Here is a 26,332-nt window from a genome sequence, read left to right on the forward strand (position 1 = left end):
ACAATAAAGTCAAGGTATTGGAGTGGCCATCACAGAGCCCTGACCTCAATCCTATAGAAATTTGTGGGCAGAACTAAAATAGTGTGTGTGAGCAAGGAGGCCTACAAACCTGACTCATTTACACCAGCTCTGTCAGGAGGAATGGGCCAAAATTCCCCCAACTTATTGTGGAAAGCTTGTGGAAGGCTACCCGAAACATTTGACCCAAGTTAAACAATGTAAAGGCAATGCTACCAAATACTAATTGAGTGTATGTATCCTTCTGACCCACTGGGAATGTGATGAAAGAATAAAAGCTGAAATAAATCTTTCTCTCTATTATTATTCTGACATTTCACATTCTTAAAATAAAGAGGTGATCCTAAAGACAGGGAATTTTTACTAGGATTAAATGTCAGAAATTGTGAGAAACTGAATATAAATGCATTTTGCTAAGGTGTATGCAAACCTCTGACTTCAACTGTATATACACTTGTGAAATGTGTTATCAGATTACTAAAAATAAACCTCTTGATCTGATGGTATTTGAACAATTTATTTAACATTTTTATAGTGGTTGTTTTGTCACTTATCTAACATTCCAGTGACATCATGCAGAGAGTGCAGACATAGAACAATGTGATTTCAGATTAAACACAGACATGCCAACAGGGGTACCAGGAATGGCTGGGGAAGCAATGCCATACCTAGTTCATAAAGAGAGACCATCTCTGGTATAGGACCTACTTCACCAGGTTGTGTTTCAAACTAGGATTCAAAAGCTACCTGATAATTTATCTCTGCTAGTGTGTAAAGCATTACTTCCCAGACGTGGATGATGTGCCTGTCCTGATATAGAGTTGCATATTCTCCAGGCCAACTCAGACGTGTGTGTGTGTGTGTGTGTGTGTGTGTGTGTGTGCTGTCCTGGTTGACTCAGATGCTTAGACGGTGACTCAGTGAGAGGCTGCTTGTTTATTTCACTCTGTGAACTTGGCCACATCTGTCATCCCGTTAAACTCTTCTGCTACTGACGCATGCGTTGCTCAGAGGATTGTGAAAAACACACGGCGCCCTAACACTGTTCACGGCAGTCACAGATGCCCCAGCAACCCTATTTCACGTTCCTAACAATCTCTTTATGCATGTTTAGAAACGCTTACTGGAAAATTCATGTCTCTAAATGACATGTTAACTAAAGACACTGCAATGACAACCTTCCTGTATGGCCTTTGCCTTCTCTAGTTAAATAAAGGTTACATTTACAATAAACAAAATACAAATTCTCTATTACATTCATCCTTTCCATGTGTTTCTACCACACTTTCTCCCTGGGACAAATAAAACACAGGAGAGGAAAGGGGGGGGGGGTGGCAGGGTTCCATACTCATTCATCCTAGCCCTCTAAATCCAGATTAAGTTGTGAAGTGAATCTCCTGCTAGGTCGCTGGAATGGTCAGTGCACACTATAAATACTGACTGATGCTTTTCCAGAACTGTGGTCAAACCACACCATAAAATACCCCAAATAACAGCTACAGGTGATCTGGATAAGTTTGGGACTGTACAGTACATTTTCCCTGACACCCAGTGCAGCCTGATTTGTGCTAACTATGCTGAAATATGGAGGTGATTTATACTATAGATTTGCAATTACATAATGGAGATTAGTCTCTGCTGTTTTACATGGTTTTAACTTTATCATAGTGACACACCTTAATGTCTTACCGTCCCTGTTCACTTAACATGTAATATCTCTCTCCTGCTCTTTCCATCCCCTCTCCTCCCTCCTAAGGCCCAAGACATGCTCTTGCTGAACCCTTGTCGCTGTTGCCGTGACAACTGCCCGCGCTCTGCAAATCTATTCACGTTTCTGTGATGGTGTGATAAGTGCTGCAATTACGTAAATTCTGCCTAGCCAAAGTGTTGTTGTAAATCCCCCATCACTGTCACTATGGCTGGCTGCGTTAGGGTTTCACGTTGTGTGTGCTCTCATATTCCACATCCATCACTGTTCATCGTTATGTTATTCCTCCCCTAGCCCTCGGCCATTGCTCTCTCTCTCACATCCTCTTACTGTTTTAGGAAAGTATATCAAATGATTTACATTTACAGAGCCAAACTACTGCATGTCTTCTGTATATCTATCCTAGTTTCAATTGGTTGAAAAAAAACCCACATCATTTCTGTTCATTTAATTTGAGCTGCTGAGTTGTGTATGTCTTGGAGCTTTTCCAAGACATACTCCATATGGTCTCGGTGGCATTTTCCCTCTTGGTTGTCTCAAGGCAAGTTTAAGCTTTGTTTTGTCAGCTTGCAGTTGATATAGTGTCAGTGCATGTCTTACACTGATCCTTTTTCTAAGTACATCATTCTCTGCTTATTCATTTCTGAATTTGATTTACATGTCTCTCCAGGTTGGTTACAGCAAAATCGTGTTAGGTTTTGTTTAGTCACGGCGCGTGTATGTGTTGCCTGTGTGAATATTCACCACCTCCTCCTCTCTCTGAACAATAACTAATGCCGTGGAGGTAGGCTCTCTGGGGCCGGGTGAGTTAGCACTGAAGCTTCTCCACTCCCTTTCAATGGGACTAAGGAAGATTGAGCTTTTAGCTAGAGAGAGAAAGCTGCCCCTCTGTAGTACAGATACAGGTAACTGCCAAAACACACACAAAAGAAACCGCTGTCTCAGGCTCTGCTCCAGAATCTCCCATAAGTGTTCAATTGGGTTGAGATCTGGTGACTGAGACACACACACACACACCCTTTAAACCCCCTATACTCCTTTTGAGACACCTCTTTCAAAGTCACTGAGAACTCTTCTTCTAGCCATGTTAGACAAAATAATGGACAACTTGGCATTTTTATACATGACCCTAGGCATAATTAGCTCAGCAACCACACCTGTGTGGAAGCACCTGCTTTCAATATACTTTATGTCCCTCATTTACTCAAGTGTTTCCTTTATTTTGCCAGTTACCTGTAGCTCCCATCAACAATCATTCAGACCTGAGGCTCTGTCTGTTGAGTCGAAGACAAATACCTGGGGGAGTCTGTCTAGTCTCTTTGGTGGTGCAGGGATAACATTAAGAATATTGTGTTGCACAGGGAGCAAGGCCTTAAGACCACAAAGCACATCCCTTTAAAGGTCTGGTCACTCTGGAGATACACAGATTTGATGGTTATTCGTTTGATTTGTATAAGGGCACAAGGCGAGACCCACATGCAGACACAGGAGGCAGATGGTAGAGCTCTGATATTTATTATAACAAAGGGAGTAGGCAAAGGCCAGTCCAAACAGTACCAGACGATAGGCAGTCTCGAGGTCAGGCCAGGCAGGTGTCAGAAACCAGATCAGAGTCCAAAACAGTACAAGGGGATAGGCAGGCTGGTAGTCAGAACAGACAGACAGGTTCGGAGTCAGGACAGGCAAGGGTCGAAACCAGGAGGACTAGAAACAAACAGAGACTGGGGGGGAAATAGGAGCAAGGAAAACCACTGGTTGACTTGGCAAACGAGACAAATTGGCACAGAGAAACAGGAAACACAGGGATATATACACCGGGGATAATAACAAACACCTGGAAGGGGTGGAGACAATCACAAGGACAGGTGAACCAGATCTGTGTGGGTGTGATGAACCAGATCTGTGTGGGTGTGATGAACCAGATCTGTGTGGGTGTGATGAACCAGATCTGTGTGGGTGTGATGAACCAGATCTGTGTGGGTGTGATGAACCAGATCTGTGTGGGTGTGATGAACCAGATCTGTGTTGATGGTTATTCATTTGATTTTATGTGAGTTCTAAATTTGAACACATTTCTCGGCCCATGGATATCTGCCTTTTTTTAGTTTATATTTGAATCCATAAAACGCTATGTTTCAGAGGTCATTCAATTACATTTTAGAACAGTGACAAACAATGGCTATCCTCAAGCATGGTGATAGAGACAATGGTTGGAGATTCAATTATTCAGGAATGGAGAGACGGACATGAAGTCTGGAGTAATGGAGATGAACGCGATACGAACCTGGATAAATGACCTATAATCTATAGGCCTAGTTTTTAAGCTTGTGAGTACAGGAGGAGCCCTCTCAGACAACTGAAGAGGACAGCCCATGTGTAAGTGTTTGTACTCCATGTGCTCGAGGAGAGCCCTTGGAAACAAAGAGCATCATTGAGTGTTAGTGTGTGAAACAGCAGTCAGTCAGCCTGTTGGGCGTGTGCCTCACACACAGTCCGCTCATTATCAGAGGAAGGGTTAGGACTAAACACTCATCTTAGTCCAGATGATTACAACAAATGATCCAGATACCATATTACTGGAGTATTACATATCCCCAGGGCTTCTGCATTATGTACACTCCCTCATTACAGGAAAATATGTGTGTAAAATACATGTTTTAGTAAACATTGTGTGTGTGTGTGTGTGTGTGTGTGTGTGTGTGTGTGTACATCGATAGATGTGCGGTTGAAAGGGGTCTTTTGAACTTCATGACTGGACTGGTCTTTTGTTGTCTGTCTCTCAGACCCTCCCCCTCTCTCCCCCTCCTCCCCTAGCATCCACAGACTGACTGACTTTCATCTTCTTCTCTCTTCGATGGGTTTGTGTGTGTTGCTATGTTTATTGTACATCTGTGTGTGTGTTTATCCTCCCCCCCCCGTCCTTAGAGGTGCTGTGAGAGATTTTATAACTGTGAGCAATGCTATTATTCCTGTTGCCTTGGCCCTCTTTTCATCTGGACTGTGGCACAGTGTGTGTGTGTGTTCATGTGTGTGTGCGCATCTCTGTGTGTTTTCATCTTTGTTTGTGAGCTCACATGTATATTTGTGAATATGAATGTTGTGTGTCTGCCTCAGCAACAGCAACAGCAAACCTTTAACCTGTTGTCTTAATGTCATTAATGGGCCGGCCAGCACATCATGTGTGCATTAGCAGTCTACTCACTGGAGATGACTAGTCCCTTCACCCCCCTCCCTCCCTTGACACACATGCAGCCTGCTAACAGTATTGAAATTAAATGTATGTATTCAAACAAGGTTATAAAGGTCACCACAAGGCTTTGGTGGTTGTTAGGAGGTGGGTGGGGGGATTGTGGATACTGTCAAACCGCAGGATAACATTGTGAATCAACAAACTGCAGCAGTTCATGTTTTTTGCTCAGAATGACAGAACACAGACAAATGTGATTTCTTTCTTCATTGGCTGTTCATTCATCTAATGAACCGTTAAATTGGCTCAAGGATTTCCTTATTAAAGAGAGTCCAGTGGGAAAAACACAAATAATTGAATTGTAGAGATTGACAGCAAGATGTATGCACCATAATCCACAGCGAACTCAGCTCTTGCTGGGACACTGCCTACAGTACAATACCCTGCTCTGTTTACTCCTCTAAAACCAAGAGCATCAAGCTGATATACAGTATGTACCTCACTCAGACAGCAGGATGCCTTCAGTCAGAACGGAGTTGGACCAATCAGAGGGGAGAGAGGGGGAGTGGGTCTCATTATGAATCACTCAGGAGGGCTAGCCCTGTAATGAAGAGGTGGGGGGGAGGCACAGAGTAGAAAAGGCCAAATCAATAACAAAGGCTGCATTACCATTCAGTGTGATAGCTGTGATAGCGTTTAGGAAGGCAGCATTAGCATGTTCATTTCCATGGCTATATAAAGTGATTTTACCTCCGTCTTGCTCATAACAGGGAGCTCTTGCGGAGAATGAAGCTGTTGATATTTTAAGGGTATCGCTGGGATGCTTTGTTATGTCTGAGTGGTGTGTCAGACCTGGGATAACCACCAGGATTATATCTTCCACTCTCTAAATGGGTGGCCCTTCATATCGAAGCAGTTGCAGTGTTGTTCTCTGCAGGCCTGTCTTTCCTGACAGCCTAGGCTGAAGGCAAGAGGCTAAAGGGTAGATAGACTGAGTTAAACTCTCTAATGACTTTCGTTTAGCCTCTGAGCAGACAGAGAATCTTTGCCCCACGGATGCTGCTGCTGAGAGAGCAGGGAGCCAGGAATAGAGCCTGGGGTCTCCTCAGTCTGTGATAGAGTGACCGTGTCTAGGCCTGCTGACATCCACCCCAGCTCTACTCCCAGTGTTGATCCCTGGAGACAGGGGGATGTGGAACTAGCCACAAGGAACCACTCCAGCACCTCCGGTAAACAGGAATCTGACACCCTGACCACAAAGTGGGAGGACACACACATATAAATGACAGGGATAAATGATTCTACGACCATAGACCAGGAACACGTATCATTGCCGGTGTTCACCTTGTATGCTGTCAGATTGTCTCCCGTCTAATCCTACTGTAGGTCAGGGAATCCTAACATTCTAAGCCACACTAAGCCTCATTGTCTAAAATTAGTCGGCCTTTGGTTTCACTACCATCCAATAACATCCAGCCTTGTTATGTGCCGTGAGACCTGCATAGTGTGGGTTTTCTGTGTGATATTTACAGGATTCAGAGTCAGTGGTTGATGTGCCCTGGAGTCTAGAGCCTCAGTTCCAAATGGACCCCCTCCCTCCTCCCTCTCTGCTGTTTATTAATGGCTGGGTTACTTAAGTGAACCTGAGCAGCAGCAGCTGGCCCAGGTAATACTCACAGTTCACTGAGGCTGACTGAGCTTCAGGGGCCTTCCACCACTCATCGTGTGTGTGTGTGTGTGTGTGTGTGTGTGTGTGTGACAGTGGGGGGATTCTGAGTGCTGTATTTGTAAGGTGTTGACTATAAACCCAAGTGACACTTAGGAGTCATTTTGGCAAGGAATTCATCCAAAACAACTGAAGGAATACCTATGTGAGAATGCTGTTCATCGACTACAGCTCCGCATTCAACACCATAGTACCCTCCAAGCTCGTCATCAAGCTCGAGACCCTGGGTCTCGACCCCGCCCTGTGCAACTGGGTACTGGACTTCCTGACGGGCCGCCCCCAGGTGGTGAGGGTAGGCAACAACATCTCCACCCCGCTGATCCTCAACACTGGGGCCCCACAAGGGTGCGTTCTGAGTCCTCTCCTGTACTCCCTGTTCACCCATGACTGCGTGGCCACGCACGCCTCCAACTCAATCATCAAGTTTGCGGACAATACAACAGTGGTAGGCTTGATTACCAACAACGACGAGACGGCCTACAGGGAGGAGGTGAGGGCCCTCAGAGTGTGGTGTCAGGAAAATAACCTCACACTCAACGTCAACAAAACTAAGGAGATGATTGTGGACTTCAGGAAACAGCAGAGGGAACACCCCCTATCCACATCGATGGAACAGTAGTGGAGAGGGTAGTAAGTTTTAAGTTCCTCAGCATACACATCACAGACAAACTGAATTGGTCCACTCACACAGACAGCATCGTGAAGAAGGCGCAGCAACGCCTCTTCAACCTCAGGAGGCTGAAGAAATTCGGCTTGTCACCAAAAGCACTCACAAACTTCTACAGATGCACAATCGAGAGCATCCTGGCGGGCTGCATCACCGCCTGGTACGGCAACTGCTCCGCCCACAACCGTAAGGCTCTCCAGAGGGTAGTGAGGTCTGCACAACGCATCACCGGGGGCAAACTACCTGCCCTCCAGGACACCTACACCACCCGATGTTACAGGAAGGCCATAAAGATAATCAAGGACAACAACCACCCGAGCCACTGCCTGTTCACCCCGCTATCATCCAGAAGGCGAGGTCAGTACAGATGCATCAAAGCTGGGACCGAGAGACTGAAAAACAGCTTCTATCTCAAGGCCATCAGACTGTTAAACAGCCACCACTAACATTGAGTGGCTGCTGCCAACACACTGACACTGACACTGACTCAACTCCAGCCACTTTAATAATGGGAATTGATGGGAAATGATGTAAAATATATCACTAGCCATTTTAAACAATGCTACCTAATATAATGTTTACATACCCTACATCATTCATCTCATATGTATACGTATATACTGTACTCTATATCATCTACTGCATCTTTATGTAATACATGTATCACTAGCCACTTTAACTATGCCACTTTGTTTACATACTCATCTCATATGTATATACTGTACTCGATACCATCTACTGTATCTTGCCTAAGCTGCTCTGTACCATCACTCATTCATGTATCTTTATGTACATATTCTTTATCCCTTTACACTGTGTATAAGAGTAGTTTTTTGGGGGGGAATTGTTAGTTAGATTACTTGTTGGATTATTACTGCATTGTCAGAACTAGAAGCACAAGCATTTCGCTACACTCGCATTAACATCTGCTAACCATGTGTATGTGTCAAATAAAATTTGATTTGATTTGAAGACCATTTTGGTACAACAGCTTAGATATGTTCACTTCTATCTAAATCATCCTGTATGATGTAAATAGGTTGAAACGTCACTGACGACACAGTGCTCCTATAATTGAATCCACCGAGGACACATGTTGAGTGGGGTCAATGTCATAAAATCAATACAATTAGGTTATGGACGGTAGAAGATTATACCTGTAAATAAAATCCATGCAGTTGCAATACAGTATCCTATCCATCATGATAAATGCATTTTTCTTGAAGACACTTCTTCTCTATGCGGGCGTTTTAGGGTCCCACCAGGACTGTTAGGACTGTTTTAATGAATAAACGATCAGATTGTGCTCCCGGCCTCCAATGAAAGATAGTCAGTCACATCAATCAGTGGGTGTGGCAGGCTGATATACCCAGGCCTGGCTGGGGAGAAGAGAGGAGGGGACGGAGGCTGATCTCATAGGGCCTGGCTAGGGAGAGGAGAGGAGAGGGGAGGGGAGGGAGGCTGATCTCCCTGGGCCTGGCTGGGGAGGGGAGAGGGGAGGCTGATCTCCCAGGGCTTGGCTGGGGAGGGGAGAGGAGAGGGGAGGCTGATCTCCCAGGGCTTGGCTGGGGAGGGGAGAGGAGAGGTGAGGCTGATCTCCCTGGGCCTGGCTGGGGAGAGAGAGGTGAGGCTGATCTCCCAGGGCTTGGCTGGGGAGGGAGAGGAGAGGTGAGGCTGATCTCCCAGGGCTTGGCTGGGGAGGGGAGAGGAGAGGTGAGGCTGATCTCCCAGGGCTTGGCTGGGGAGGGGAGAGGAGAGGTGAGGCTGATTTCCCAGGGCTTAGCTGGGGAGGGGAGAGGAGAGGTGAGGCTGATCTCCCAGGGCTTGGCTGGGGAGGGGAGAGGAGAGGTGAGGCTGATTTCCCAGGGCTTAGCTGGGGAGGGGAGAGGAGAGGTGAGGCTGATCTCCCAGGGCTTGGCTGGGGAGGGTAGAGGAGAGGTGAGGCTGATCTCCCAGGGCTTGGCTGGGGAGGGGAGAGGAGAGGTGAGGCTGATCTCCCAGGGCTTGGCTGGGGAGGGGAGAGGAGAGGTGAGGCTGATCTCCCAGGGCTTGGCTGGGGAGGGGAGAGGAGAGGTGAGGCTGATCTCCCAGGGCTTAGCTGGATCACAAAGAGCCTCGATTCCTTCCTCCAGCAGCTCTGTGTTTTTAGAACTGCCATGATTAATGCAATAATGCAGACCCTCTTAACCTCCCCTCTCTTCTGTACATTATACACATGCACAAACACTCTTACTGTCTCAAACATGCACACACACACACACACTCCCACACGGCACACCCATGCGGTGTCACATGATTCTAGCTCCCTTGGAAACGAAGACTTCAGAGATTAGTTAACCGACAGTAATTAGGAAGTGGTACACTGCATCAACAAGCTCCTCCTATAGGCAGTCTGATTGAGCACAATGGCAGCCTTATCGTTAGCCTTCCTAGTAGCTACTACACACAGTTTTCTCAGGTGGCTTGAGATCTCCAAGCGATAAGGAGAAAGTGTGCATGTTTTTTTACACATGACTCCCCAGTAGAAGGCTCAGTCTAAAAGGGTTTTCATGTTACAGTGCCAACATGAAGTCATACTGTACCTACCAAGGGTGCACATTTCACTGGGGATGGGGGCATGTCCCCCCCCTCCACATTCTGAAATTGCATATTTGTCCCCCCCCAGTTTTATCATTGGAATGTGATACAAAACGAGGCAACGGTGTGCTTTAGGACTATGGGGACGCCGCCAAGCAGTCAGGTAGGCTGTTTGGAGTGTTAAATATGTCCCCCCCCACTTCTAAAACCAAAGTTCCACCCCTGGTACCAACACACTGCACTGCCTGAGGAAAGGGCATGGTCACTAGTGGACTCTGTCAGTCTGTGTCTATCCTACATTTTGTACATTGAATGCTGTATTTGTCATGTTTCATGCCCTTCCCAATGTCATTTCATTGCAGTCATTTGTGCTGCCTTTTCCACCCCTCAGGGAGATTAGCTATCCCAGCCATAATAGGAGTGTGTGATATTGATTGGGAGGCATACAGAGAGGGGTGTTGCTTGCCATGCAATACAAAGATACTGAACTTGCCTGGTCAATGCCCATTGATCACTTTTTGCTGACTGCTTGCAGTGTGCAGATTTTCTTTTCAACGTACATCCTGTGAAAGTAAAGGGATTTTTACAAATTCCATTGTTTCCTTTCTGTCAAGATAATGCATATTATGGATGTCTGCCTGATCTGAAATCCAACTGGGGGGAAATGATGAATACTGAAACCGCATCATGTATAATCACTGAAACAACCCCCAGACCCTCTCAATCATTTCCCCTCAACACTAACCCACCAACACACCATCACTCCAGGGCCTGGAGTGGGGCGTCAGGTAGCCTAGTGGTTAGGGCGTTGGGCCAGTAACCAAAAGGTTGCTAGATCGTATACCTGAGCTGACAAGGTAAAAATCTGTCATTCTGCCCCTGAACAAGGCAGTTAACCCACTGTTCCTAGGCCATCATTGTAAATAAGAATTTGTTCTTAACTGACTTGCCTAGTTAAATACATTTTTTTAAAACATGGACTCGCTCACACCCACTCCCTTAGACTCACAAACACACACATCCATGGACACCTGCTCATTCGCATGCATGCGCACACATTCATGTGAAAGCAATTGGCTGCATCAATGGAAAAGCCTCACTCCTGTAGATGGTTGCTAATGGCTACACGGTCCAGGGGAGGACACGGAGCGAGATGTCGATAATAACAATGTCACTCCCAGTGAACCCACTAAAATGGAACAGCTATTTTCTGCCAGACAGCCAGGTGATGGCTGTATTATTATTTTCATCAACAACTGTTGTAAAGGGTGAAATATAAGGAAAGAGAAGAGAAAGATGTGTCTTTTTCTGCTGGATCTAATCAACACATTCTGTCAGAACATTCAAATGATATTCAGGTCAAATTAGATTGTGCATTTAGTTATTTTATTTGTCAGTTGTAAAGAAGATTATTTCCATGCATTTCTATGCAAAGTTTGTAATTGTGGTTAACATTTGTTGATCGTTAAGGCGTATGGGTTCAGAACCTCCCTAGTAACAGTGATGAGGCGCTCGTTAACCCTGGCCAACAGAGAAGAGCCTGGGAGATTAGGCTCTAAGACTTCATTTCCTCACACCATCACACTGACTTGAATGCCAGTCGTTTCCAAGGAGACATGATACAATAGCAAACATCTCTCGGCAGTACCAATATATTTCTTGCAGACAATTCATTCTCTCCACCTACAGTGTCTCCAGGTTTTAAACAAAGCAATGAATTTCCCTAAGCCTCTGGCTCAGACCCCACAGCTCTGTTGTGCCTCTAGACATGATGAAATAGGTGAGCGAAGTGAATCAGCAGCCTAGTGATGTGGCTAAATGAACCGGGTCCACTGTGTTCACTGTGACTGTGTTCAGTCTGCATAGCTCAGAGGTTGTCGCTATAGACTTTACAGCAGCAGCATCAACAGGAGCAGGGTTGTTTTCCCTTGAATGCAGAGCTGTGAACACCGCCCTTATCCCTTCCACCTGAGTGCACAGCAGTGAGAGAGGTAGAAGGGCGGAGCCATGGAGCCAGGGAAGAAGCCTTCTCTCAGTCTAACCTCCATCGAGGCGGTAAATGAGACATCAAGAGGACAGCCAGCCGGTTCTGATCCTTAGCGCTGCACGTGTCTTAAAGATGGGATGGTTATTAATATCAATCTGTCTGGTGAGATGAGAACAGAAACATTGTCTTAATAAGCCCGGCAGAGGGTCCCTAATGAGGCGTGGCCATATAGACCTGCCCTCCTAATGCGGTTGTTTATGGGAGAGATCTTCAGATCACACAAAGGAAGACAGGCTAAATGTCTGAACACAGAGGAAATGCATTTCTGAGAGGCAATGAGGTTTTTGGGGTTGTCCTATCCGTCTTGTCCCAGATCTCCACCCCTATTCCCCTCTCTGCCCCAAGGTGATTACCCCATCATAATGCACACAATAATAGAATGTAATGGGGGCATTTAAATGAATTACACACCATTAAATGGTCATTAAATAGGAGATAAAGAAATGTTTTGAATAAGTGAATATTTCCGAGGAGCTAAAGTACTGAGATGTGATCCATCTGGGATTGACAGTAGCGTCAGTGTCACTAGAGCTTCTCTATTCAGGTGAATGACTTCTCTTTAACTGGACTCTGATCTCATTACAGACTGGATCTAATCTCAGACGTCAGCCCCTCACTTGCAGGGAAGATGTTTCCAAGCGTGCAAACTGCACATCTAGACCATTATCTTGCCCAGTTCAAATTGTAGCTTTCATTTGAGCTACAGTTGAAGTTATTAGACTTTGCCCTCAGTCATCGGCCAGTGAACATTGACTTTTTATTTTGAATAATTGACAAGATTATCAGACATTATTCCCTGCATTTGATTTATCATGAAATGTCGTCGGTCCTGATGATAAGAAAATGTAGATGCAGTTTCTCCTCATGTAGAAATGTAAGCAGGCTGTTAGCATCAGTAAGAGCTAGCTGTCCTATTTAGGCTGATGGAGGACAGATCAACATTTCTCTCCTCTGTTGTTGTGCCTCAGGAGGACCACAGGCGCTGGTGTCTGTGGAGAGTTGGCAAACACTGCCAGGCTCTGGACATCTGCTGGGAGAGAAGACTATTCTCTGATGAGACCTGGCATCCCCCCCTCCCCCAGACTGCTCCTCTCACAGGAACACGTGGAGTCAGAGCTCTGCACCAGGGCATGTGGAGCCATCTTGTCTGGGGTCTGTGCCGGGGTCAGCATGGCGCAGTGTATTGGTCAGCTCAGCTCTCCTGCAGAGAACAGGCATTACCTCACTGCCTCATCCCTCAGCTCTTCATGTTGTGACATTTAAAATGGGATGTGACTGTTTCCCAAGGCAGACCAGGCCACCTGATTTCATGCGGTGCAGTGCTACGTGCTGATGTACGCAGTGACAGTCCTGTTCATTCACAGGCACGGCTACACTGCTCCACAGAGGAGGAGGGAGAAATTGTTAATTGTCTAATTATCATGCAAGCATATATCTCTGGAGTAATTGAAAGCACAGTCCTGCTCTTGCCTAATGTTCTAGCTGCGTGGCTCATGTGACTTGGTTGTGTAGCGTCCCAGAGCGGATTTAGCTTATTCTGCAGGATCATGTTTTTTCTTTGAAAGATCCTCCTTGAAATAATAGCTTGTCTCTTTGATTGGATTTGTCTCTCCTATTAGTGCTGCGTGACTGTGCATGCTGAGAACATAATGCTTATCTTATTTCCTTTATCGGATCAGTACCAAACTAATAAAAAGCAATGTCATCTGAGATGCCTAACATGATCATGAGAATGTGTTGGCCTATCCGAAATGACATACAGTACAAAAGCATTTACATATTAATAGCCAGGAATTCCATATTGTAGTTGAAGGACAACACATGCTATGATGCATGATACAAAACATGTTGTGGTTCAGGTTGAATTATTCCACCTCCAGGATCTGTGTTCTTGATTCATTTCCCCAGTCTTTACATCTTTGTGATTTCACTGTCACAGTTGGACACTTGTTCCCTAGGTAGATTATTCTGTTTGATATTGTTCTTCAAAGAACTCCCTGTTTATACATCTCCATCCACACAGCCATCACTGCACACTCCATATGTAGCTTGTATTTAGTATGTGTACAACAGTTCTTGAATTTGATTTCAATGGGTACATGTATGCAATGGGTATGTATGCAGGTATGCAGAATTGTCATTTAGAGTGATGTAGCCCTTTCCACTCACAGCCCCTGTCATCCCGTGTACAGGTTGAAAATGGCAGATTTTGTCATTGATAAGGGCCTAAATTGGAACGCAGTAGCTGTACAATAACATGCTATACATGACGTCAGAGGTCAGGTTCTCCGCTTCACAGCGTTGTATGGGTTTTGACTGACAGCCATTATAAACTTGAGCACTGCGCACGACAAGAAGATGCGCCCATCCCTCCTGCTAATTGGGCTACTTTTTGCACATTTGTTGTTGTCTGAGTGAGAGAAATGCTGTAAATTGAGGGGAGTGGATGTGTTCTGAAAGATGAGACGTTGAGGATGATAATAAATAGCACTTTGATGTAATACAACCAAACCACACCCCCGTGTTCAAATGTGCCCTTCACATTTCCATATTTGAGAACTTATGTCATTTACTCTATCAACGTTTATGATCGCTATGTTTGATGTACAGTTACAAGATGACACGTTGTACCCTGGGTTGTCCTGTACTGAACTAGCCTATGTTTATTTAATTGTGAAGACAATTAGCCGTGAAACACACACCTGAATGCACTCAGGACTCCATTATATGTGCATCAAAATGACAATCTGTTTGTCTGAAGTGTCTTTAGAAAGCCTAACACTGTAAAATCGTATTTTATAACTTAGCTAACCATGTTGGTAATAGAATAAGCTTTCAAATAATGCCCACCTGACCCAGTTTGCGATATATATTTATGGAACATTTTTAGATTGCGTTAACAACAACAGTAATTGTGTGATAGTGGGGACGCAATGGCAAAACTGGCAGAGCTAAAAAAATAACCTTATAGTTGAAGGCTCTTTCAATGAGTCATAAAAGTGCATCTCACTCAAACCCTTGCATCAACATTGTAATGTTTAGATTCAGTCTTGTGTCTGGTGAACTGTTGTGTCCCTCACCTTGGTCTGATAATTTCTACATAATCTTCAAAGTGTCGTCTTTCAATTGGTGCCATGGTCATGCATATGCTTTTTATAGTTCTTCTGTTAGAAACATTTAAATATGGCCCTATCCATACAGGCCAATATACCCAGGAGTGTAAGGGGTTCAACTGTTTGAAATATTAATCGAAAAGACTTAACAAAAAAAACTTTGTGAAAAAACATTTAATTCTCCTTCATCAGTTCCATTCCTTTGCTTAAAAGAGATAGCAGAGTGACAGACAGTAGCCAGTGAGCCCCTCAATCAGTTCTGTTATCAGCCTGACTTTTCCTTCTCCCTGCCTGGGGAGGTGTGGGGGAGAGGAGTTACTCAGGAGGGCCCTGATCTTCAAGGAGCCTCTGCATATGGAGCTGTTAGCAGGCAGGGTGAGGTCTGGGCCAAACATCCTCTGGCTGTGAGCACACGAGATAACACTTCACAGCAGCCAGCTTCTACAGGGGAGGGAGGGAGGGAGGGAGGGAGGGAGGGAGGGAGGGAGGGAGGGAGGGGAGGGAGAGAGAGAAAAAAACTAGGACATAAGAAAGGGCAATAACTTTAGCAGGAGAGCTTATCAAGTCTAAGAGATGGTCACTTTCTAAAGTAAACCAGTGAGTTGAGATCAACAGACATGCCTAGTTGTATTCAATTGTAGCCCACTGCTTCCTCTGCCTCTGACCTCCCATCCTTATGAGGACAGGGGTGACACAGTAAGTGGAGGAGATTTAAAGCCTTGTTAGCTAAATGGAATAAGTGATTAACATTCCCATCATAGTAAATATGCTTCCTGTGCTGTGGGTTTCTTTATGCCTGGCTGGAGGATTGTGTGGTCTACTTCCTCTGTGGCCTCTGTAACTCCTTCTGACTCTATCCTCCTCCTTCTTCCACAGCTCAACTATTAAACAAGCCCCTTAGTCTAAATGACTCAGTCTCTACTGCATAGAGAGAGGCCCACTGGGTGTGTATGCACTGTGGTGCTCTGAGGGCTATGTATCCAGTGGATTGCCCTAAATGCTGTAACTGTCCGCCTGTATCACAGTGGTGATGGAAACAGTGCAGGGCAGTGGTGAGTACAACGGCAGTCATACACACTCAGAGTCAGATGGTAATTCAATGTTTCCACTTCAGGAGTCCCCAAAACAATTGCAGGAGCATATTTAGGTCAAGAGAGAGATACAGCAATGATAAATATGGCATAAATGACCCATGTTGTTAGAAGCATCTTGTTGTCAGACTCTCTTGTTGTCAGACTCTCAATGATTGGTCATTGTCTTGACTTAAAGAGGATGGACAACAGAACTCTGGAAGGTAATTGGGTCAAAGCTATTGTGAAAGTTTTACTATAGTACTATATGGAGGAAAATTGAAGAAGTTCTAATGAAAGTATGACAACATTCCCTTTGGTTTAGGAGCGTTGCTCTAATGCGGTTTGAGGGATGTAGGCTATGTTAAAGGGATATATTAAAACATCCTTCTATGGGTGAGAGGAGAGAAGCCAATTTGTCTTTAATTCATGGTTTTGAAATTCATTCCTATCATGGTGCAGAAATTGCCTGAAAGTACACCAGAGACAACTTATTCAGTATATCAGGCTTTTTTCTTATCCGAAATGTTTTTACTTCACTCAAAAGCTGTTTCAGAACCTTGGACAGCGCTTTCAACTACAGCAAACGGATCTCCTGATTTTTTTTGTAACATTCTCAGTGCGTGCACTTCAAAGGAAGGGATGATTTTCAGCTCAATCAACAACTTCCTTTTTTCCTTAAGACATGGCATATATTAACAAAACCAATAAAAGGCATTCACTACCTCCAGCATAATCTAGTTAGCTGCAGTGTGTTTTATTAAGTAGTGAACTGGTGAATTTTACATGATTCATTCTCCCTGTGTGTCTCTTTGTCTCACTGAGCTGGTGTAATATTCCATATTATATCCTTCTCCTGTCTCAGTATCCCTCTTGGTCCCTCAGATCATTTCATATCCCATCTGGTCTTGACTCCTTCCTGCCACTAATGTATTCAACTGGTGCAATATCTGCAGGCTGCCGGGAATCCAACCTAAACACACACACACACACACACACACGCACTAATCAATGCACTGGATAAACAAACACCTCTCTCAAGTTGTAAAGTGGCCTCTTGAAAAGTGATTCCTACCTTACTATTACTACTGTGTTTGACTCAGTTTGAGTTGCTTACTTAGCAGGCAGTTTTTATTTATACTCCTCCTTATTCGGGCTGATAAACCACTCCGGACCTACAGTAGCAGGCTAGCCTAGTTAATGTTCATTCTGAATGGTCTCCTGGCTCCACAAACTGCATGATTGTTATAATGAATTGTGGCTGGAGGGGGGAATGGGAAGAGGAACAAAGCAGACGAGGGAGGAGGGGTTGGGTTGGTGTGGGGGCACTGTCTGCATGGTTTTGCTTCATGGTTATCCTGTATGTCTGGAACAAGAGGATGTAGAATGGAAGCACTGCTCTGTGTGAGGGCACTTTCTCTTTCTCTCCCAAACAAGGCTTCCTTCCTCCTCAGATAGGGGGAAACCTGAGAATAATGCCAGCTGAGGCAGCACCCGAGGCAGCACCCGAGGCAGCACCCGAGGCAGCACCCGAGGCAGCACCCGAGCACTCCCACCCACTCTCTCAGTTCAATACAGGAAGGTGATACGATAAGAAAAGACCCTGTCTAATGTGGGCAGGTCGTAGAGTCCTCACAGCACCTACGATAATAGAGCTTTAAAAAATATATATAGCCACCTCTGGTAAAGTTCCATTCCATTAAAAATGATTTAACTCAGGTTGAGTGGAAAGAGATTAATTTCAGGGAAATTAATTTCATGAATATAGTGGCAGTAACTGCACTTTCAGCTAATGATGATGCCAGAAGGACATGGGTGATAAACAGCAATGAGGTGTCATTACATGGCTTAAATGAGGTGTAAAATGACTGGGGCTGATATAGCTGTGTCTGTGTGAGACTCGGAGAAGGATCCATGTCATGTTTTCTCGCCTGGCTTCACATTCAGGATAATAGGAGATGACGACATCACTGGTCCCAACATAAAGGGGCACATCACCCCTCTCCTCTGTTTTCTCATCTCCACTTGGGGGTTTGTGTGAAAGATTTATGTGGAGGCTTGATGGGGTGGGTCAGGAGGGGAGATTTGAGTCAGGTCTGGAGAAGTTGCTCGTGCTCCTCATGATTTATTTACACCATAGAAGGGAAAGGGGCTGCCCACCATTATGCAACCTGCAAGGGAATTGTTTTCTCAGAGAAGACCAGATTGTTTTTCTGAGAGAAGACCTTGAATGAACACAATGTAGGCAGTAAGTTTAATCATTTGTCTTCAGATATAGAACATTTTATTCAGATCCCCTTATTTTTCTCACTTTTGACCTGCATAAAGGTCAAGAGGATATCAAAGGCTGTAGAAATGATTAATGGTTGCTCTCCTATTGTTGTATTGATTTATCATGAGGTAGACTAATATGGTACTGCTTCCACCAGTAACCCAAGGACGTGTCCCCACTGGACTGGGCATCACTGATAACAGCTGAGCAAGAGCTGTCCTTATTCCTGAACCTCATCTTACAGGAGCACTGGGAACCAGTGAATGCACATAGGGTTAATCATGGCTTGATAAAGCTGGCTGCTAACAGTTTGTGTAGGTTTAGATCATATTTTTATTAGATGTGTAATTATTGTAATTATTGGGACAGTGAAGCATTTTTTATTATTTTGGCTCTATACTTCAAAAGTCTAGATTTGAAATGATACAATTAATATGAGGCTAAAGTGCAGACGGTCCACTTTCATTTGAGGGTATTTTTTACCCATATTGGGTGAACCGTTTAGAAATTACAGCACTTTTTGTACATAGTGCATCTCTAATTTTCTCACTCATCATTATTCACGATTAATTCAGGATTATCCATAATAATGGTAGCGTAAAATTACACAATACATTATTTACCATTAATAACTATTGGGCACAAAAACAACCAAAACAAACAGCAAACACATCCAACAAATGTGTAGAGTCACCAGCTTGATGTAGTCATTGATGTAGTCATTGATGTAGTCATTGATGTAGTCATTGATGTAGTCATTGATGTAGTCATTGATGTAGTCATTGATGTAGTCATTGATGTAGTCATTGATGTAGTCATTGATGTAGTCATTGATGTAGTCATTGCGTAACATGAATACAGGAACAAATACTTAACTTTTTACTACTTTAATTAAAATATAAGTGAATTTTTTTCCCGATGCTTTTGCTTTTGGAGTATAGGAAAAAAAACACTTCACTGTCCCAATAATTCGGGAGGGCACTGTATATTCACAAACACATGCATCCTTATGCACACACAAACACTCACACTCACCCATCCTTCCACAACAGAATAATAAAGTGCCTTTCTTTTCCTGGCTGCTCTAAAGCACTTAAGCTTTACTCACGTCCCTCTTGTGACTGTTCATGAGCGTCACCAGCTGACGGATTGTAACAGGATGGCGAACGGCAGTATGTAGGCCATGCTGGGAAGCCCCTCTGTACTCGGACTGTGGCGCATACCCCATCCGCTTCAAGCACCTACAGGAAATGGCCGTGACAAGCAACGCTTGTTAACACATCTTGATCAAACTGAAAGCTTACTTTTTAGACTTACTATACCCAGGACCTACTGAAACAAATACAACTAAGAAACCATGAAGAAAAACAAAAAAATGACTACTTACCCAGACTGTCCTCCATGAGACACTGTCATGAGTAAAAGGTTACAAACCTCAGAGCTCCATCATGTCACTGTATAGACAAAACATCAAGGAGCTCACCTCAAAAAAAAGAGTAGAACCTTGCTCAGTGCTGACAGAGAGGTGAAATACTAATGTCCAACAAACACTATCAAACACAGCACAAGATGAGGTGGCCAGAGTATCCATCTTCACACAGAGCCCCCAGGGACAAAACTATTACTCTCCTAGGAGGCATTTCATCATCATCCTACTGCCTGCACCACACACTTACGCGCACACACATATCCACCTAAGCGCTCACTTATCCCTGTAATGTTAGGGCAGATACTGCTGCAGGAAGCCATTTAGTGAAGGCTGGTGGAGACAGCTTTGGTGTGGCCCAGCCTGTTTGCTCTCTGTGGCTCTGGGTCTTTGTAGCAGAGTGCTGTTTGGGGCAGTAGTGGGCTGGGCTGGTTGCCTTCAGGGATGTTGGCTGTTAGCTGTGCCACAGTCCCACTCTGAGGATAATGAGCTCAGGGAGAGACCCTCCAGAGCTGCCTGTCAGAGGGACACTGGGGGGGATGGTACCATTGGACTATGAGTGGGCTTGGCTGTCTCCTCACCAGCCAGTGGTGCAATAATGAGGACCCATACAGTGATGGAGAGAAGACATTGAGTTCAGATAAATACAGACATCTTTGATAAATGGGAATAAACACACTAAATACCGTTTATGATTTCACTCGTTTGAGTATTTTTTTCCTCTGCAATTGAGCTGTTTATTTCTGTCCTTTGTTTTTGTTGAAAATAAATGAGCAAAGACAGTTTGTACTTTACTCTAACTCTGTGAGCCTAATTATGTTGATTCATGCAGATTTGAGTAAGGTTGAGGTGAAGCAAATGAGGGTAGAGGGTTGGTTATAGAGACGTTTTTGCATCAGAGGCATGGTGAATACTCAATGTGTAGCTGCAGGGACGGGGCTGCCTCTCGCTCCTTTGTTCTCACACGCCACACATGCTCACGCACACACATGCGCACACACACTTCTACACGTGCACAAATACACACAGACACAGTCTCCTGGGGACCAGCAGACCTCCTCAGTAGAGCTTCAGCAGGGGGTGATGGGGGTCAGTAGAGCTTCAGCGGGGGGGAGATAGGGGTCAGTAGAGCTTCAGCGGGGGAGATAGGGGTCAGTAGAGATTCAGCGGGGGAGATAGGGGTCAGTAGAGATTCAGCGGGGGAGATAGGGGTCAGTAGAGCTTCAGCGGGGGGTGATGGGGGTCAGTAGAGCTTCAGCGGGGGTGATAGGGGTCAGTAGAGCTTCAGCGGGGGAGATAGGGGTCAGTAGAGCTTCAGCGGGGGAGATAGGGGTCAGTAGAGCTTCAGCGGGGGGTGATAGGGGTCAGTAGAACTTCAGCGAGGGGAGATAGGGGTCAGTAGAGCTTCAGCGGGGGAGATAGGGGTCAGTAGAGCTTCAGCGGGGGAGATAGGGGTCAGTAGAGCGTCAGCGGGGGAGATAGGGGTCAGTAGAGCTTCAGCGGGGGAGATAGGGGTCAGTAGAGCATCAGCGGGGGGAGATAGGGGTGAGGGGTCACTCCACGGCCCTCTCCCTACCTTTCTCTTCAGGCTTTCATCTCCTCCATTTCCTCTCATAACATAATCTAGGATAATTTCATCCAAAGTCCACGTCCCTCTTATTTCGCTTTCTTCCTTGTCATCTGCCTCCTCCCCCAGTTGTTGTCATGTAGACTAGTTCCAGTGTTCTATAACCTCTTCCTTTGGGATCTTGTATTTGACCTGGTTTTGCAGCGGTATTGAAGTGCCCTGTTCTCACAGGCTTGTTCTCTACACTTATCCCAGTCTGTGCTGGGAGGACTGGCAACCAGCCAGATGATGTAAAATGGCTAAACTCTCCATTGATATGTCCTGGTCCAAGTTGTGTTGTGACTGCAATGGAATTAGGAAGTGAGGGAGAAATGCTTTCAGAGGTGTAGGCAGAGCGTACTTCCATCCCTCATTCCTCATGCAGATAGCTAGCTGCTGCCTCTCATCCTCCTCTCATCCTCCTCTCCTCTATTCCAGACAGGAGGGGATGAGCTGTGTGGGTGTACACTGTAAGGGACTCACACCCTCCTGACCTCCACTTAACACTGGCTATGACCCACTGATGCCAGCTGTGTCTTACAGCACACACGTTCTGATCTCTCTCTCTCTCTCTCTCTCTCTCTCTCTCTCTCTCTGTCTCTGTCTCTGTCTCTCTCTCTGTCTCTCTCTCTGTCTCTCTCTCTCTCTCCCTCTGTCTCTCTCTCTCTCTCTCCCTCTGTCTCTCTCTCTCGCTCTCTCTCTCTCTCTCTCTCTGTCTCTCTCTCTGTCTCTCTCTCTGTCTCTCTCTCTCTCTCTCTCTCTGTCTATCTCTCTGTCTCTCTCTCTCTCTCTCTCTCTCTCTGTCTCTCTCTCTCGCTCTCTCTCTCTCTCTCTCTCTCTGTCTCTCTCTCTCTCTCTCTCTCTCTGTCTGTCTCTGTCTCTCTCTCTCTCTCTCTCTCTCTCTCCTCTCTGTCTCTCTCTCTCTCTCTCTCTCTCTCTCTCTCTCTCGCTCTCTCTCTCGCTCTCTCTCTCTCTCTCTCTCTCTCTCTCTCTCTCTCTCTCTCTCTCTCTCTCCCTCTGTCTATCTCTCTCTCTCTCTCTCTCTCTCTCACTCCCAGTGAAGATGATCTCTGAAGGTCATCTCAGCTCCCTCTTTCGTTCTGCCTCAGAACAGTCTCTGGCTGCTCTGTCTCTCTCTCTGTCTGATGTTGTTTTTGACGTTTAATGAGGACTGCAAGATGCCTCTGTCATGAGGTTAGTCTGAACTGCAGTAAGGGGACACATCTCCCCAGCACTATCAGAGTGAATCATCATATAAAGTCCCTTATGAGGAAGTTTCAACCACTGAACATGATTCAATTCACAAATTATTGATATACAGATGTTTTTCTAATTTTTTATGTAAATCTGCACATCGCTTGACTGGCTCACTGACCCCAAGGAACATTTTCACAGCCTTTTACTGAACACACTCACAGTCTCTCCTTGGATTCTCTGTATGCAGGTGAATAGAGCAGGAATATTGACAGCCTACACAGCCTTAGGCATCTTTTTGTTATTACTAAGAACAGAATTGAATGCCTCTCCATCTAAAGGTTTCAACTTGCATTAAAGGGCCATTTCATATGATAGGTTAGCTAACATTTCTATTATAACCCCACTCTTGCACAAACATTTAGCAGAGATAGTGTGATGGATGGTGTGATGTATCCCTGGCTGTGACATTTAGATAGAACATCAATGATGCATCGTTACTGGTGTCAACTAGCAAGTCTGGCCAGGCTAACATTGATAAGAGAGTGATCGTGATGAATAATCATTGAAAAATAATGCATGTTTTAGTAGCAGAGAGCGGATAATAAGATGCACATTCTCTCAGTGTGCAGATCCTCTTTGTCTCCGTCTTTCTCAGTCCCAGGAGACAAGGCCTGTCTCTTACACTGTGACTCTCTACTCTAAGGATCACAGTCAAATATTGCCAGCTGTTATAGATGGATGGGTTTTGGAACTTGTGGTCACTATAAATAAAATCATTAGAACTACAGCCTGTTGATCCTGTGCTGTGGACCTGTGGTCAGACTTTAAGCTGTGGCTGGGACAGTGCCCTGTGGCCCTGGTCCTCTTGGCTGCTAGTCCCCCAGGCAACTAATAGAGGTGTTGGGTTACTCTGTGTACTGGATGAGCAACACCAAGTAAGAAGACAGAAGAGGGAAGGGAAGGGACAAATTAAATGTATCCTTATTTAGAACTGTGTCACTGTGCTTGTCCCCAACATTTAATGACCGTCAGAGGAACGAGAGTGGCAGGGGCGTGTTGGTGACATTTCTGGGCTGAACAGACCACTGTCCATCAAGCCATTTTTAACCGTTTTGTTTCTCTTGGTACTCTGGTCTGAATGAAAGCATTGTTTAAGTGCATTGATGCTTGTTGAAGGAGGATCATCTTGAAAAAGGATGTGAATGTAATCATAAGCCAAACTGATAGGCTACCTGTTTAGCTCCAAGCTGTGGTCATATTCATCTAGGTCAATCATTTCCAGATGCATACATTTTTAAAATGTCCATAATGATGTGTGCATTAATTATTTTTCATTGGTTAAATAATGTTTTTATTTTGAATGTTTTGTTCGAAACGTGACCTTTCTCTCTCTCTCCGTCTCTTTTTTCCCCTCTCCAGTCACAGATGAAGACACTGTCAAGAGATACTACGCCAAGTTTGAGGAGAAGTTTTTTCAGAATTGTGAGAAGGAGCTTTTGAAGATCAACACATTTTATTCAGGTAGGCTAATTTGATGGAGCAGTGCTGCTATGCTATGCTATGCTATGCTATGCTATGCTATGCTATGCTATGCTATGCTATGCTATGCTATGCTATGCTATGCTATGCTATGCAAGTTTGTCTCTCTGACTAAGTTAGACCACCCCTTTGATTTTCTGTGAGCATCTGCAGTTTGTCCACTCATAGTTACTTATAATGCCATAATAACTAATGCCTGCAGTGCAATGAGAGTAGCCAGTCATTTCCTTGACCTCTTGCACATACGGTTGTCATGTTGAGTGATAAGCTTTATTTGGGTGCCAACTACGTGATGTTTTGTAGAACTGTATTTAATGGGTTGATGCTGCCTGGCAACATGGACATTTGATATATTCTGAATCCCATTACCAACGAGTACATACTTTATTGGTAATGGTACGAGTTAGACACGAAGCCAACAAAATATAGAAAAGGGGCATTCATTAGTGTCTACTTTAATTTGCTTTTCCTTTAAGTCTGAAAGACTTTTAAACTCCCTATTTTTCTTCTCCAATAAACCTCCCCTCCTATCCCCTTCAGAGTTGAGGCTTTGCCAGAAGCTGAAATAAACTCAGACCAGGTTGGACTGCCAAAGAGAACTGGCACTCTGATCAACATCCTGTTGCTCCTCGTTTTTATCTTCCCTGAAAACAAGGATTTCCCATCACTGTTGCTCATTAAGCACATCCAGCAGACTGAGTCTGAGTATTTTTATTTATTTTATCTTCAATTAACTAGGCAATTCAGTTAAGAACAAATTCTAATTTTCAATGACGGCCTAGGTGGGTTATCACCCAATGACGGTGTGTTTAACTGCCTTGTTCAGGGGCAGAATGACAGATTTTTACCTTGTCAGCTCGGGGATTCAATCTTGCGACCTTTTGGTTACTAGTCCAACGCTTTAACCACTAGGCTACCTGCCGCCCCACATCAAGGCCAGACATCTGGCTTTACTAGAATAAATCTGTCTCAATTCAGATTATAAGGAAATCTATAGTAAATGTTGTTTTTAGCAGTGTTAGGTCTTCTTGGCTGTCTTGTAACCCAGCCACAGTCAGTCACTTTTCTCTCGGACTCCAGACTGCAGCGTCATAATCTCTCATTTTCTACGCCTGGATGTGTTGTATATCCGTCTAGCCGGATGTTGGGATGAAACAAGCAATTACTGAATCTTGTTGGACAGACATCGTTATCTCCCTCATTTCATGTCTTGTTCAAGGTGTGAGCTTTACATAAAAGAGTCGTCGCCTCCGCAGAGAGCTGTAGCAAGCAGCTTCCCTCTTCTGAAAGGGGTCATCGACCCCCTTAAGTTAACCTGGAGCAGTACATTTAACTATATGCCAGTGAGAAAAACCAAGGCACAACACTGTTAAATGCTGTCACAATATCTAAAATATTTGTATGTATCCTCAGATATAGACTCCAGAGACAATATTTTACCTGTGGCTGATCCTGGCAAAGCTCAGACGTTAAGGCTTATTTTAGTCTCTTCAGCCTGCATACCATTCTGACACCTTTGTCTGTACACACAAATCTACCCAGGCTTCATTTCTTCCAGTTTAGGTAAAGTGTGTGAGTCTTGACTGTCTCACGCCTCATGTTAAGTCATGACTTGATCCATGCAGAGCGGCAGATAGAGACCCTCTGGACAGGGTAGACAGTGTCAGTGACATAATCTACTGTTATCCTGTGAGGGATTACTCTAATTTTAGCCATCAAAAGAGCAGGCATTCCTGTGAGTCAGGTAGTGTGAAATTCAGAGGCTGTGTTTGCAACTGAGTGTTAAAGTAACCAATTAACCCACTGCACCTAACGTAACACCACTGTCTTCACTGATTGACCGTGGGGAACATGAGACGGTGCTGTCACAAACACATGCAGGCAGGGCCTCTCTGCCCTGCCGTTGACCAGGCGGTCTAGTTGTGAATCAGGACTGAAGAGGTCTATTGCAGAACCCTCTCTCCAGCCTTGGCCTATGAATAGGATGTGGTGGGGTGCAGACACAGGCGGAGGTGACAGTGGAGGATATGTGCCAAAGCCGGGCTCGAGGAGTTCAGTCCTGGAATGTGTTCGTGGGACTGGGATGGGGAGGCTGGGGGAGAATGAGGGCCATGTTCCAGATCTACTCAGGTTCCCCCCTGCCCTGCTGCTGTCTCTCTCAGGAGGGAAATGAACCCTG

At 44.9% G+C, this 26,332-nt stretch overlaps 1 protein-coding gene across 2 annotated transcripts in view; it reads left to right on the forward strand.

Moving 5' to 3' along the window:
• LOC112251026 (xenotropic and polytropic retrovirus receptor 1 homolog) overlaps window positions 1-26,332 on the forward strand; it is an 85,095-nt gene that overhangs the window by 39,273 nt on the left and 19,490 nt on the right. For both annotated transcript variants that reach the window (XM_024421652.2, XM_024421650.2), the window contains exon 3: window positions 24,034-24,135. In XM_024421652.2, the coding sequence (XP_024277420.1) occupies window positions 24,034-24,135 (102 nt within the window). The remainder of the gene's footprint in view (window positions 1-24,033; window positions 24,136-26,332) is intronic.

Source organism: Oncorhynchus tshawytscha, linkage group LG05 (assembly GCF_018296145.1).
Source record: "Oncorhynchus tshawytscha isolate Ot180627B linkage group LG05, Otsh_v2.0, whole genome shotgun sequence".
Lineage (NCBI taxonomy): Eukaryota > Metazoa > Chordata > Actinopteri > Salmoniformes > Salmonidae > Oncorhynchus > Oncorhynchus tshawytscha.